Source organism: Spodoptera frugiperda, chromosome 15, assembly GCF_023101765.2.
Source record: "Spodoptera frugiperda isolate SF20-4 chromosome 15, AGI-APGP_CSIRO_Sfru_2.0, whole genome shotgun sequence".
Classification (NCBI taxonomy): domain Eukaryota; kingdom Metazoa; phylum Arthropoda; class Insecta; order Lepidoptera; family Noctuidae; genus Spodoptera; species Spodoptera frugiperda.
Window position 1 is genome coordinate 8255604 of NC_064226.1, and position 16841 is coordinate 8272444.

Sequence of the window (16841 nt, forward strand, 5' to 3'; positions counted from 1 at the left end):
TGGAATTGATAAGCAGTATTTACTATATTATAAAGCAGTTTAGATAGTGTCGGCACTCGGCACTCGGGGCAGCAGGCGTCACAAGGCTCACGCGTCGCCATCAGTATGCGCCCGGCGAGTGCGTGTCGGCATGCGACGCCGCGCCGTCCGCCTGCCGCTCACACTCTGTTTATATCACCAACAACTAAGAAACATTTTGTTACTAACATATTCCATACCGTACACACTACGTCCTATAACAATCATTAACCACATACAAATCCGGTTTTGATTGCATATCTCTTACATCATATCCGAACCTTCATATGTGATAATGCTAACAGCCTGTGTCTCGGTTCAAAAGGATTTAAACACTGACATTACACAAGCTCGTAGTGCCGCTAACGACATCGTAATTGCCTCGCTTGTCGTTTGTCCTCTCTGTGAAAAGCTACATGATACAAAAAACCACGCCCTTTGAAGTCCTTTAGATTATATTTATTTCCGTAATCACAGGAATTACACAAATAAAATCGCTCTAAAAAGTAGAAAACATAACGCCGGGAGGAATTTCTTAGAATAAATAAATTCTCTCTTCCTTTGTCTCATAAATCCTTTGTCTCTGCCTTATAAATTCTGTTTCTTATAAATCGCTTGTTATGCGTAACAACAAGGCATATTTCTAAAGAGGCAGCGTCTTCTACTGTAAATGTTAAAAAATGTACTCTAACATTTGTGTGCTGAGTACTGTTAAACTCGTTACCTCGGTGCACATGGGAAATATTATACGTGAGAACGTGATTATTGTGGGGAGACATTAGTACGGCGGCGGGAGAATATTGCCGGGGACTCGTGTTATTGAGATATCTAGAGTTCGTCGTCGATTCCATCGGCGTATCTCGTGTGTATCTTCTCAAGAAAACAAAGGAAAAATCGCAAATATCGAGTGCAACCGCGATAGGTCGGGGTGCACGCTGGGTGCCGGCAGCGGCGCCGCGCGGCGGGCCGGGTCGCCGCGCGCAGCCACGATGTCAATCGCGACTCCTCTTTTTACTTCCTGCTCAGTCAGACAATGGCGGGAAAATGTTTTCTACGTGTGGGGACGTGGCGCGGGGTGTGGGGTCAATAGCGGGAGCACTAATCTCTGTCGGGATCGTTCGGATTAATGGCTCGTGTTGCCGTGTCTGTTGTTTGTTTCCACAATTCTTGGTCCTCCTTCCTTCTAGTTGTTATAAGTTTCTTCGTAACTCACAGGCGTTAGAATGAGTAGACTTTTACGGTACAAATTAAAGTTTTCTGCTATTGTCAGGTTATTTATTTGCACTTACAAAATTTCACACAGTAACTACAGTTTTCACTTTAGATAAAAAGTTAAGAGACTAACGGATGAAAGTTGGTACCTTTTTCTGTTTGAACACAGAAGTTGTTTTAAAAGTACTGTGATATGTTTATCTATTTTATATTTCTTTTCTTTTTATTTAAAAGCACTTATCATTCATCATCACCAAATCTTAAAAGATTACATCAAAGATTAACCTAAAGCATTCCAAGTTTGCACTGTTTAATATGTCAGACTACAATCACGGTCACAAAGAGAGGAGTCTACTTAATTTATGATGTCCTCTGCAAACTTACAACGACATTGAAAAACAATGAAAATGAAAAGCCATCGAGCGGGTCCAAGCGCTCTTGACCGACTTGGAAAGAGCGCAACACGGGAAACGAGAATTTATCCTACGCCAAACTGAATTTTATTTAACACAAGAGGAGGTATAAATTAAAATCTCTAACCTGTATATTTGGATTGTTAATTTTTATTCAAAGCTTTAGGAAATAAGAGCAGGTGATAATTGTGCCTTTGAATTGTACTCATATGAACGATTATGTTTTTAACATTGTGTTTATAAATACCTACGTACATCACTAACGGAAACTTTGTTGTATCAGGAGTTACCTGTTACTAATGAACATATTCATAGTAAGGCAACAAAATCCTACCCTATTCAGACTATAACTGAAAACACTTTTTTTTGTGTACGTAAAAATCCAGCCGAATCAAATCCGCCTATTAGGGAGGGCGCTGCTACTAATTAAAATAAAATTGTTAAAACACAGAAGCGGGTGCGCGCTCTCTCCCCACACCAGACTAACTTTTAACGAGGATATATTTGGTTTCGACCAACCCTTTGGTGATTTTACTATTGAGTCTGACTGCAAATAACTCCTTAATTGACTTCAAACAACTTCTGGCTTTGTGGATGGAATACCGAGGTTACTCTACCTCTTGTATTACAATTTACGGCCTACCTGAGTATCGTTTCAGACCGTAACCAAATACAATCCTTGTATAATGTAGCAAATTACATGTGTACATTGGGTAATCGATCAGAAGTTCTTACGATACTAGGCAATAACAAGAAATGTTAAAATATCATCCGTACAGAAACACTTGCGTTGGTTCAACGAATCAATTATTTTTCATCTAAAAATAATTCGAGAGCTCCCCTGTAAATATCTTGTAATCTGTTTCTAGAATTCGTCAAAGAACCTTTTTATTTCGCTGTGTAAGGTTATGTCAAGAGCCACTTATTTCATTTCAGGTTAAGTTTATCGCCGCGTTAAGAACGGGCTGTAGTGGAGGTAATGTTTGGTGTTTGTTTTCTTAAGTGAGGTCATTTGTTGCAGGAGTCGCATAGCGGCTGGCAGCCCGGTGCGGCGGCTGCGGCGCCAGGATGATGGACTGCCTGTGCCCCGCGCCGCGCACGCTGGCTTGTCGCGTGGTGCTGCTCGACGAACGAGAACTCCTGCATGAAATACAGGTACACCGTGTAAACACTTCACAGTCACACAATTTATAACACAGTAATATCACACAATGTAGATATAATCATCGTTACATATCTTAACGCTACCACTGCCGCAGTCGTGGGTAACCACAACTTTTTTGTTTCGATCCAATAGTGATAATACGATTCCTATAGCTGACGTCCGCAGGGGAGTTTTTATGAATCCTGCCATAACCGCGACGACTCTTCAACACTCCCGAGTCCCAACGGGCATCGATAGTATTTTTCAATTTTCTCTCGTACATGAAACAACGCGTGGATTTTTCTCCATTCCTCAACCCACACTTGTGAAATGCAGCTATTCCGAGACGAATTATTTGAAGTACACCCAGGGGCTCAAGGAAGGTCTTTTATATGCGAAGCTCGGGTCCAAGGTGCGGGCGATGAATTCACTGAATCGTACGTCGGCTCTATGAATATTAAATTCTATTTGACTCGCATTGTCGCCGCGTGGTGAATGTGAGAGTGGCTCGCGAGCGATGAGCGGTCCGCGCCTTCCTGGGGCCCTATCAGTGTGTCCCTAATGTTTACCTACACACAAGTTTTATTTATAGTCGAGCGACAACTTCAGAGATTTTCATCAAAAACATTATCTCTTTTGAAAATGCATCTCCCAAACTTGGAAGCACACAAGATCTCAACGATCACTAAATCTTCTCATTCTAAGATAATACGTATATAAGTCTCCATCGTAACCGTAAACAGCCGGGAATTTATGGCAGAAATGCTTTTGTTCGGTCTGTATGAAGACCCACAACTTGTTCGTCAAACAAATTCTCAAGATATATTGGGCTAAAATCATCCAATTTGGGTAAAGTGGAACCAACAAGAGTTCGACGTTTCTCGCTAAATTGTATGGATGTTTTAGATAAATCACCGTCCTTTCGTAAGTTTTCCCTATCTACAAAGGAACATTTGTCTTTAACGGATCTAGTGAGGACTTTTTCTTGCAAGAGATGAAAATAATATTCAGATTTATGGCCTCGATTGCTGTGAATTGGATTTCTGTCACGGATAAGATTGTATTCAGCAAAATTGTATTGAACTCACAAATTCATTCATTCCATAAATTCAAATCGGACCAATCACGGAGAATTGAATAGAACCAGAACTCGATCTTTTTAAAGTTTGAGAAATGTCGAAGCATCCGCTCGTAGCCCATAATTGGTTAGGCTCATACTTAAGTTTATTATAGAAAATTACAGGTAGACGAGTTGAACGACGGGATGATATCATCCCAAGCCTACACTTGAAGCCTGAAAAATACCGCAAACTCAAACGGAAATTTCCTGTTATTCAGATTCAAAGATTATAAAATGTTGTATATTTGTGTAACAATGAATATGATTACAGTGGAAATTCAAGAGAACAATTTAAATAACGTCGACGTATATTGAGTGTCGAGTTGGTAAAAGCAACAAGCTTTTCTTTTGTCAAGACAATTGAGTGTCGAGCGACGCGGGGCGGCGTTTTATTTGGCTCGGATAGTAAAGGGGAAGACAAGGAATTGCTGTGCAATTTATGAAGCGGGCCTAGTGTCGGCGGCAAGTGGTGCGGGCTTCGACGTGTATTGTCGTGCTGGCAAATTGACTCGGCGGCATTTCACGGTCTACTGCGCTGATGCACCTCGTTCCTAGTTCTGCTTTATTGATGACGTCTTCATTGGATGTCCCTTGACAATCAGCCTGCTGCACAATGCAGCAAGCAATTACCTGTCCATTCGGGCCACTGCAGTTGATTAACGTATTTTCTCGCACGACTTTCAGTTTTGAATGAAGCATTAACGACTAACAGAATTGATGATATTTTGAGTGAGAACTAGGCATGCCACTAAATCGAAAATATTTTTGTATTTCTATTAAAAGATACATTATTATTATATTAGAAACTAGAATGAATACAAATTAATTTAGATAAAGATGTTAAAGTAAAACGACTTTCTTTTCCATCCAAGTTATTGATGGCCAATTAGCATAACGTTATTTGGGTATGTATCTGCTTAACTAAAAATAAAATAACTTAGGCGTCGCGTCGATTGATACAGTATTTGTTTTGAGAACTACTCTGATATGTAAAAATTAGTTTATGGCTCAAATAAGAACACAGGAAAAGGGATTGGGTGTTTATTAAAACGTAGTGAAAAGTAAATTGAAGTTAGTGGCGGTAGGCCGTGGGGAACTGGGGACAGGCGGCCGTGGCCCGCGGCTGCATCGCGTGCACGTCGCTCGCTACAACTGCACCGTGCTGCCAGATTTTCAAATCGTTTGTTATTTTTCGAGCTTCACATACGCTGGGAGCAAACGCGCTCTGTTATTAAATCATTTATTATTCAGCCCAACGAACTGTTTCGCAATTTTCCCACAAGCCGACGAAGGATCCTATAGCCAATATACATTTATAGTGATATGTTATTTCAAACGCACGTACCTACCTCTTTTTATTAGGACTACTGATATCGTATTTTTTCAGATTCACCAATATTAGGCGTCATAATTTTTACCGTTGAATGTTCACCTGTAGGCCGTAAAGTGAGTAATGAAATCTAATGCTTCATTGTTAACGAAGGTCGAACTGAAACAACAGATCGTAAAAGAACCGTTGTTAATGTATATTAACGATTTTGACAGTAGTATGACTGTCAGCAAAAAATGTGTTAAAGATGGTAAATCTTTAAGACAATTTATTATAATATTTATACAATAGCATATTTTCATTTATAAAACAAATCGTACTTCTGCACCTATTCATCTTAAGCAAATCATAATGTAAGTAAAATATTCTCAATCTTCCCAGAACGTGTGGTCGAAATCAAAATTTGCCAAAAAAAGTACCTTACATTTGGAATTGTTTGGGAAAAATGTTAAGTAGCACCTTGGGGTGTAGTTAAGACGTCACGCGGACGCGGAGCGCGCACGCAAGTCGTTGTGTGAGACGTTGCGCGTGAGAGCTGCGCAGTGCGCTTGTTCCACGCGAACCCATTCATTATGTGAGTAGTACACAGCCCGTCGACTACTGGTGTTACTGGTCCAGGCCCATCGCGTGCCTATTAGCCTAATTGTGGAAACCTGAGCATCAAGAAATGCTAATCAGAGATAGCCCGACTGCATTATTGCTCGTGATAGCGTTTGATTTCTAACAGTAAGCTTTATACATATAACCGGTCTCGACCACTATCTAGTTTCTTCTCGGAAACCATGTATTTTTGCAGCATCAATAACTTAATTTTAATTGCAAATCTTCTATTTGTAGAACAGTTATTGAGATCACATTGTTTAAATACGAAACAAGATCGCTCTAAAGATAAATTTACAAAGGAAATGCTCTTGTTATCTTCAGATTGTATTTAATACTGATTTAAGTCTCACATAAAAACAAAGCACCCTATAAGATTCAAACGAACTTGGGTAAAATTAAATTGCAGGCAGACAAGAATTTCTAAGAAGGCATTCCACTGTCGATAAACGAATAATGAGAGCTTATTTTCGCTAAATTAAATTAGGACGGACGATAAATTCAGGTAACTACGCCGTTATGCCAAATTCAAATGGTTGTTCTGCATGAAAACTAGAATTGACCTTAAATAAATGTTTCTAAATAATTAGACGAACCAAGTAGGTCAGATATTCAGACATGCTAACGATGATAGCGATTGCCTAAATGCAAAAATACTATTAGAATTTTGCTACGCGACGGTGATTTATTCGTCCGAAAGACATTTATGGGAAAATGTTTTATGACTTTATTTATGGTAAAGAACTACACCTAAGGAAATAAATAAGTGGCCATATTTTAGGCGAAGGCTGCCATGAAACTTGTTTGCTTTTGTATGAAATCACAATTTATTTAAATGTTTAATTAAGGTGATAAATGTTGTTTACTGTTTTAACTATCACGGAGATAAATTTTATATTTGTCTAGTGTCTACCTGCTGTTTGTCTGCTTTCGATTTTATTAACAAAATAATTTGATTAACTTTTAAAACATCTATTCATCGAGATAAGATTTAAAATATACCAGTTTCGTACCGCTAGGTTTTTTAACACTGTATTTAATAAAATACCTTATGAGTATTAACTCATTAGAGTCTGAGAATCCTGATAATTTGACGTTCAAAGTTATTTATTTCAAATAGTTGTTTTTTAATTATTTAATAATTAATTTTAAATTTAATTAAATAGACTACTAAATACAATTGAAATAAATAGCTTTGTATACAGTAATAATTTTGACCTTTACTTATTATCATTAAAAAAAAATTGTACTTTAGTAACCACCATTAAACTTTTCTAACACTAAAATGAAAAACTAAAACAACCGCAAACAAAAGTCAGTAGTCTTCTTACATTTGAACTATTTAATTTCGTCTCAACTCAAACGTTCTCTTTACATAACAAGGATCTATATACACTACGTTGTTAGGGGAAACATCTTCGTCATTGCCATTAAAGGTACTTTCGTCATTGTGGTTACGTTCCTCTGAGATTTGCGGTTAAATTTAATCGAGCTCAAACGATTTGTAGTAGGTTTAGTTTCCGGCGACCGGCACAAGCGGTAAGTGATCGAATTTAGGATAGAATTACAATGTCATTTAACAATCTTGAACAAGGCTATGTATCAAAGGGTAGGCCTGCGGGCCGTGGTTATGCTATAGGTATTTTAGATGGTATCCAACATAGTTTACATGCTACGACTAGGGTTTCTAGTTAAATTATGCTGTAATAGTTGTTAGTGGTTTTACATAATTGAATTTAGATCGTAGTTTCAGCTAGATAAATGATATTTAAAAGTTAATCAAACAACTGAGGACTAATATGTATTTCTCGCAAATAAATGAATTTAAATTTGAAAAATCAATGTATGATATTAAAACTGATATCGATAACTTGTATCAAAGCTTATGTTAAACACGAACGATAACTTTCTGTTCACTCATTTGGGTAAAAAATATATTTCTGCTGTAAAATTAGTTCCTGTTAACTAAAAGGCAAAAAAGAAAAATTCAAAGAAATTGTTGACAAACTTTTTTGCTGCTTTTGTTAAGAGTTGTTGTAATATTTAATTTTGATATCGTATTTTTTGTATCAAACAAAACTGCTCATCTAGTATAAAGATGAAAATTGAAAATGCCAATTGTTAGAGTACCTATCTAAATGTATTTTAGTACAATGTATTTCAATATAAATTTTGTTTCAGGATAACAACACCGGCCAAGCGTTACTAGACGTAGTGTTTCGCCACTTGGATCTCCTAGAAACAGCTTATTTTGGTCTCCGCTACGTAGACCAAGATAATCAAACGGTAAGCCATTTAATATTCAGTGACCCATCAATAAATTACTAGTGAAACTATTTTAATATTAATCTCACACTTATTTTTATAGCATTAAAGTTGTTTTTTGCTATTTAATGGAGTAAACAAATTTATATTTTGAGTAGCATTAAATTAAGTAGCGAGCTACCGTTTTACTGAACTATTCTTGTTCAAATTGTGATTTATTTTAAGGCAGTGAATAACAAAAGAGTCTCATTTTATTTTAAGCACAATTTAAGTTAAAAAAAGCTTGAAGTAAGGTACGAAATGTTATTACGAGATAACATAACGCTACGTTTTATCCTCAAAGAGATAGGTAGAGTTGTACATCTTAACAATGTACCCAGTTTTCACTAGTTATAAATCCTATGAAATAGGTTAGCAAACCATATACCATAATGATGATATCGGGAAAATGTTGAAGAAGAACACTCTTCGATTCCTCGGTTAGGCGAACTATAATTGTCGTTCTTTTCGCTTTGCTGAGAAATTCACACGGTTGCTATAAAACATTATGTTTTAAAGCCAAATATATTCTCATTTAACATTCAAAACAGTACATACAAAGAGTAAAAATACGCACACCTAACAAAAAAGTAAAGTTATTTTTAAACTTTTTGGCTCTCAAAGTTGAGCCATTTTGCAAAGGTGACGTCACAAAATTGGATAAGAAGATTATATTCTGCGGAGACTTTTTACTTGTTGAAGTGCTATCTACGTCTGGGAATGAAACCTAAAGGACTTTGAAATGGAAAAATATTCTATAACTATACATAGACCATAATAACGTATTAATTATTGCATCGTTCATTAAAATTGATACAAATTATCTATTCATGGCTTTAAAAGCATGTCACATAATACAAACGTATTTATTAATTAATCAAATATAATATCAAAATAGTTCAATATAACTTTGTGATTGGTTTTATGATATATTTCGGTTAATATTTGTCAATGCTTTAATAGAATAATAGATTATATGCTTATTAAAATTCTGTTTCAATTACGCTATGAAAGCATTTCATATAGTGACGTTTTATATAAATTATTTTATTCATTTCTCCAGGTATATATCTGCTTATTTTTGATATTAAACTGCTAACAATTTGTTGGACATTTGCCATCAAAGAGCACTTTGACTTACGACTGCTATGTTAGATGACAAATTAATACATTCCTCAAATTCCTTTCACTGCGAGGTTATTGAGGAAATCCATTACATTGATATGTTATATCTATGATATTTCTTATACAGCATTGGCTGGACGCCGGCAAGAGATTGCGTCGTCAGCTTCGAGGCTCCGATCCCCATACTTTCTACTTCGGAGTGAAATTCTACGCGGCAGACCCATGCAAGCTCCTAGAAGAGATTACCAGGTACGTAAGGAATGCATGACTCATCCATTGTATACCCCTCTCCGTTCACGTCAAACATTGTTGGCGTTAGCGCAAAACAATCGCGGTCACCCATTGTTTGTCATTTACCTAATGAGAATTGTACAATTGCAACTTTTGCGGAATTAATTAAAATATCAGTGGAAATGTTCAAATTACCTAACCAACCTACTCTAACGTTTCCTGTGTTGTACGATTTAATTTTAATGACTCGTTAGCAACTACTAAAGTAAATAAGTATGTTCAATAACATGGACAGTATGTCGACGGAAAATCAATTAAACATGTTTTTGAACGTTACAGTCGCCCATAATTATATAAATGTTCCGAAATATTTTATATCATTACAAGTTGAACGCTACCTCATTTAAAAGTTTATAAAGCTTGTTAATACTTCGTCAATAACATGGATTTTATTGTCGACCTTCCGCTGTTTGTGGAACTCACATGTTCAAGTTTTAATAGGATCGTTGTACAACGTTGACCGATCCAAATCAAACCAACTGTCACACACATGTACGTAAATACTTTCAAACACATGTTCGTTTTACAAACAAAATCAGTTATTATAATGAATTCCAGCCAAACCGCTAACTGCACGTGAAAATCAAATTAATGGTTGAACATTAACAAATTATACTGAGCGATATTTATTAATGTGGTTTTCCATCAAAGCGTTGAGTGCGGTGTGTGTGTATAACTCGCACGTGTCTCGCTACGCAGGCACTAATGTAAGTAACGCTTTCACAACATCATTCATATTATGGCACATTAATTCGTGAGCGTGAGGGATGAAATAGGAAGTGATAATAAAACACATCTGTGTTCTTAACGTGCGCCTCGTCAGCGATTCGCCACCTCGGCACCGCGGCACCTCGGCTCCTCGCCACCGCCACCTCGCCACCGCCACACCGACACATTTCTGTCCGCTTTCTGTCACTAACACACAAGCTATAAAATGACACAGATATATCCTTTTTAATATTCAATGAACGAAACGCAAATGACGACATTGACTTATTTATAGACAATGCTTTACAGAGCTTCTATAATAACATTTTGTTATCCTTGTTATTTTGTTATTCTACCTACAAGTGATCACGGCTACCATGTTTTCTGATATCTTTGTCTCACGCTAAGCTATGACCCCATATAAAAACTTTGTACATTATTAAGAACATTGAGCTACGAGAGTGGCCCATTATTCCCACATATAACAAGATAACGCTGAGAGATAGTGGGACATAATTAGTGTAACGTTGCAAGGACGGTAGAAAGACTTTTATAGAGGTAGTCGCCGCATTTGTGTAGTGTATGTCGCAACTAAATAACTACATTAACCGTAATAATAACAACATGACTCGGTTATGTACTTTACGCGACTTCCATTGTGGAGAGAGTGACATAACTGGACACATTACCGTTCATATACGATAGCGTGTACCGTGAAGTGTACATAGTATCTACTTGTAGGGTGTATCTAGGAGGAGCACATCACTCACTATATTTTTATACTCGAAACTATTAAAATTTCATAATCATAAAAGAGAGTGAAGTCTAGTAAGGATACAAAAGAAGGTGTAGTGCTCTCGCAATAAACGCGGTGAGCTCGTAAACTGACGTCGCACTGATGAAATGAATGGGGCCAGGCAGTGCAGCGCCGCGCGCCGCTCCGTAGTGCGCTCCACTGTCAATGGTGAAACATAAACACAGGAATTTCATTTCACGAACAATTTTAATTGGACACCTTTTATAAAATAGGCTCCTCCGAGTTATATTTCCTATTCACTGAAACAAGAGTTTGCTAATTTTTTTCCATAGAGATACAATTTAATTTCTGCCTAAAATATCTTTTGTAACCGCAGAGAAACTTTCGTCTACTCGTATTTCCTTTAAACTTTACAACAAAGGCTACAATTGAAGTCAGTTAAGTGGAATTTTGAAGAGTTTCCATTTATTCTTTATTTTATTCGCTGTGAATGTTGGGAGGGTGCGGGGATGTTTTATTAAAATTTCGTTATTACGGTGTTGACGGTGCACGGCCGCCGGCACCGGCCGCGTCTATATCAGTACGTACAACACGAGGAAACGTCTTCCTTTAGGTAAGGGCCGCAGTTTAATACTCGTAAATTCTTTGAAAACCTTTGCCTTGATGGTCTTTTAATATTTAATTTCCTTCTAAGGCCAATCTTTTTGCAACACGTTTGTTGGGCTTGTGCCAGTTAGTGAAAACGAAATGAGTGAATAAGGATTTTATGTTTGGGGAAAATTAAATTTATTGGGAGTTGTCTAGATGTTTATTGTGTAAATTAATATGTGTGTTTGTACAGGTACCAGTTGTTCTTGCAACTGAAGCAAGACGTGCTGCGTGGTCGGCTGCCTGTCAACTTCGACCTCGCCGCTGAGCTCGCCGCATATGTGCTGCAATGTGAGTCACCACACATTAACTATTATCTACATTACAATGTTCATTACATTTTTATATATAACATTATGTCATGGGAAGTTAGGACGAGCCGTAGTTTTTAATTAGCTGGTAATGTGGTAATGTCGAGGTTCGGTGGGGCTCTGCGTGCTCAACATAAATTAATTATCGTTATTAAAATATTTTGTAACGGGAATCTTAAAAGTAAACACGTGTATGAGTATAGAGACCCTTAGTATGACTTTGCTTTACGTTTAAAGTAATCGAAATTTGAGCGCGTTCGGTGCTCTGATTGGTTGGTTTATTCGAGCCGACCAATCAGAGCGCGCTCTTGTTTCGATTACTTTAAACGTAGAGCAAAGTCATACTAACCGCCGTACTCAGAGTCATTTAATGGTTATTTAATTAAGTCCTTAGCTAGTGTTTTCAGAACAAAATCGTTACTAAGGTAAATAAGTAATCATTAAATATCTCTGAGTACGGCACTAAGGGTACTGAACTTGATTCGATTTTGATTTATTCTGTGTATTATTTTCGATTCTTTTTATTTTATAAACATTTTATCACAATGGCGTAGGAAAAACTGAAGTATCTAACATTTTGAACAAACCGAGAATACCAACATCATACACGGTAGTCATTCCAACCATAAGTCCAATGAGGCAATCTTTGTTGTAAACATGGTTGACAAATTGGAGTTTCTTAGTGTGGGACGAATAGTGGCAGTAAAATCCGCAAGTGCGACCCGTGCGCCGGGTACAAAGTGGCTGGGAGGCCACTAACCCGCCAGCTTACTGTGTTACTAGCCTAGGATTTGCTGGCGCCCCTCATAGGTACTATATAGTACCAGAATATAAATTATGTAAGGATTTTTTTAGTCTTCATTAAGGGTTTTTAAAAATGAGTGTCAGTTACATAGGATAGGTGAAGCAGGTTATTTTGTTGTAAAAAGATATTAGTCCTGATATTCTCCATAGGAATAAATCATGAAAGACCACAGAATCACCAAAAGCTAAATTTTTCAAGAATCACATTTAGTTACTCGAAACTCAATGACCTCTTAACAGAGAAACACTTATTTTTAGGACAGTATTTAAGCCGTCTCAAAATAAATGCCTAAAGCCTAGAAATAGGTCATAACTCTCATTTAAGTATAAACGAGTCAAGTCCATCTTAAAAAGTTAAAGTAACAATTTATCATTAAGTACATTTGCCAAGCCAAGTAACAACTTCATCAAAAATCGTTCAGAAAAAAAAATATGTCTCGTCATCATTCAACAATACGTTTTTTGATCAAACTCAGTTCAGTTTGCGAGCAATCACAATTCTCATTGTGATAGAGTTCAGATTGTATCTGTGTCCCTTACCGTGTTATTATCGACTGCAGATGAAACCATTTGCGAAACTCAACTCAATTTCATTTTAAATGGCGATTTTATGAAACACTCATAATGATCATGTGGAAACCTTTCGGTTGATTGCGCTGTAATCCGATATTCTTTTAGTACGCGGTTGTAAATGTGTTCGCTACGTACAATTATAAAATCGAATTATTTGATAAAGATTTTATGTTACACGATATGTATTGGTTTTCTGTTGGGCACATAACTAACGTTTGTTATTGTTTGTTTGTTTCTTGTAAAAAGTTTTCAAATTTATTTTCTGTTTGTAGAACAATGTTTATGTACCAAACTAATTTAAATTGTAACTTAATTAGGTAAATAGTCGGGAATAATTCTTATATATTATTTTAGTTCCTTTATAATACCTTCTTAGGTTTAAAAGAAGAAAAGTTACTGCTATAGCCTATACTTTTAATATCTTTTCACTAACTAGGAACCGTTTAATTTTCAAACCTTGTCATCATTCCTGTTCAATAGCAGTATACAATAATATAATGAAGTATACAATGACAGAATGAAGAGATAGGTATGTCCTTTGTATATACCTATATATAATCCAGTGCCGGCAGTATTGTTTACCGCCACACATGTTTACTATTACCATGCAATATCACGCCCAGTTTATTAACTTGATTGTCTACCCGTTTCCCGGAAAACTGCGCCAACGAGTATTTGAATTAGATTGTCTGCTCACATGAAAATCTAGATTACATTTCTAGTCTTGTATCTATGTAGTATTGTATCTATGTATTTTTAGGATCTGGTAATTTAATTATCGTCTATTATTTTAATCTATTCCATGGTATATAAAGTAATGTTTAATGAATGATAATGTAATACAGAGGATTGATTAAGTAGCAACGTATATTATGTAGTTAATCGATAAAGCAATAACCAATATAAAAAATTAATCCTCTCAGAACATAGCAAAAGCTTCACGACAAAAACTCCGACCTAATTGGTACGTAATTGAAAGAAACAAACCACTGCCGGGATTGGTTGAAACACTATAAAAAGTATTAAAATCATAAATAAATAACAACATGCCATCACATTAAAGTAGCGAGCACAGTTCTATAAAATAGTTTAGTACACGCAAGGGAATAATAATGTGTGATCATGTGGGATCGTTGACTCATCGCCGAGGGGCCGAACGATGGCCGACACAACAGTACGCATGAACACTTACATACAAACTACCGCGAATGAACCTAAATATATAGCGCAATAAAAAATATCTGCGACAAGAGAAATGTGCACAAAATACAAACAAATAAGAATTTGTATAAATAGATCTCGTAGCAAACAGGAACAACAATTGGAAATCAACGCTCAGCAACGCATAATCAGCGCGTTGTTTATGTGGATCTGAAAGAATACCAACACAAGAATTGTTATAAGTATATTTACCACAATCTTTTACTCAACTTCAGACTACTTCTATTAAGAATTTATTGCTATTCAACACTAGATAGCTAGAGTCCAAATAACTACCCAAAAACAGTAAACAACTTTTATTTTTAGGAACAAAATTAAACTCATTCATATTTTGTTGGATGTTTTTTAGTCCTATTTAAGTTGGTTTGAGAGCACAGATCATCACAATTTTCAAATACGAAGGAAATATCCTAAAGTCAACATTACCCGTGTAAATAGCTGTGCGTATTTCTTAAAAGAGGAAATGTGATACATGATTCAGAACGCATGATGATTTCAAATAGCCACCGATCCTAATAAACTGCCGTAGTCATCTTTGCACTGGATCGTAAGTTGACCTCACTGAATTTGTGCAGAATTCGTAATGAGAGGCAATGACGTAAAAAGCCATTTACTGTGTTTGGCGTGAATAAATAAATTGTAGAGAATCAAATCCACGGAGTTTGTGTAGTCCGCGGTACACAGAACGCTATTCAGTCGGACTGAATTCCGCAAGCAGTGCCATTCTTCTGAGATTCTGCAGTGTCGGGACGAGGAACTATCTAACCGCAAACGCAGTAAAATTTATCAGGCATTCCGCTCCGCTACTTCAGGCTCCGACTAATAGACTGCGCTCCTGCGATAACTATAAGGATTATACAAGTGTTTTCACCGAACACTTTATCGCAAACTCCCAAAAGACACCATAAAAACGACCCGTTAGCAACAGAAGCTTGATCGTCCAATTAAGAAAGGAAGGTACACAAAAAATAAATTTTATTATTACGACCTAATTTACGCAATCAAATTCGTTTTTTATAAACATTAGGAGATAATTACATCTTGTCTCGACTTTACCTTTGAAGATTCACGTAATTAATTACTCCCCAGTTTGATATTCGCTTTAATATTTATAATTGACTTTGTAACGTAATTAATTTTATTGCCATTTTCTTATGATCTCGTTATTCCTGAATAATATTTTATTAAAACACGAGATGTGTTAATAGGTGTACTTAAGAATGCCAACGCAAAACAAATAATGTTTTGTTTTGGGGATGTTCAAAGAGAAATCTTCGCCGGCAACGAATTGTTTTATGATGAAGATATTTAAAACGACTTTAATTAAGATTATTTTACTTGTTTCGTCTTTTCTAGGCCACAAATATTTAAATAAATAACAAGAAGTAGCTGTTATAATATCTTGGGAATTTTCCAGGGGTATCAAGTACCTGTTAAGTATTTTTGAACACAAAATGTTATGATATCGCAATTAGTACCTTAGTTGGTAAGAACAAGGAAAAACTGATAAACATACAAACATAGGATATTCTACTTCATTTTTAAAGTTAGTCGGAATAAAGCAAGAGCGGGGCCGTGGAAGTAACATTTTATATTAGTGGAACCCTCCCCTACCCGAGGGCGGCTGCGAGGTCTAATATCGATGCGTTATTCAAGAGGTAAATGAGCCATCAGCGGCGCACCATCGTTTGCATCTAATCTGCCTGTACCAGCGACCCTCGTGACCTCAAGGGACATATATCCTACCTCCTGTTGTCGACGCTCTAAACTTTTTTGCATGTTACACAATTGTCGATTTCGCCTGTCGACCTTCTAGGTAATTATTTTTCGTAGACCCAAAAACATACTGTAAAATGATTTCAATTACGTTTTCGTAATTGCTACCTACCGTTGTAAAACATGAGAGGTTATTATAATTGCGTATTTACCTACCTACATACATACGCGTCTTCAGATAAACATTTCGCTTCCTGGTGCGAGTAAATCAAATCTTCCGGCAAAATAATTACTTTAATAAAACATCAGATTTTTCGCAAAACATTCTAAACGCTTGTTCGTGTATTTATGAAACAAGAACGTAAAATATTTGCGTTTTTCCGCCCCTTTACACCCAAATGATCCACTCACATTACCGTCGTTATGTTAAAGGTATGCCTATTATATGCCTCGTCATAAATTGCACACGTGAAATCATCCTTTTTATATTATATACTTGGTATCATATATGGGGAAAGAATGAAGTATTGTTACGAGCCCTCAAAG

The 16841-nt window shown here is 36.4% G+C and overlaps 1 protein-coding gene across 8 annotated transcripts in view; it reads left to right on the forward strand.

Annotated features, from left to right (window-relative positions):
• LOC118274325 (band 4.1-like protein 4) overlaps positions 1-16841 on the forward strand; it is a 54418-nt gene that overhangs the window by 21816 nt on the left and 15761 nt on the right. For 7 of the 8 annotated variants that reach the window (XM_035591790.2, XM_035591804.2, XM_035591810.2 and 4 more), the window contains exons 2-5: positions 2665-2798; positions 8019-8123; positions 9394-9515; positions 11864-11961. In XM_035591790.2, coding sequence (XP_035447683.2) covers positions 2712-2798; positions 8019-8123; positions 9394-9515; positions 11864-11961 — 412 coding nt within the window. In that variant the 5' untranslated portion in view covers positions 2665-2711. The remainder of the gene's footprint in view (positions 1-2664; positions 2799-8018; positions 8124-9393; positions 9516-11863; positions 11962-16841) is intronic. The other variant, XM_050698605.1, reaches the window with a different exon arrangement.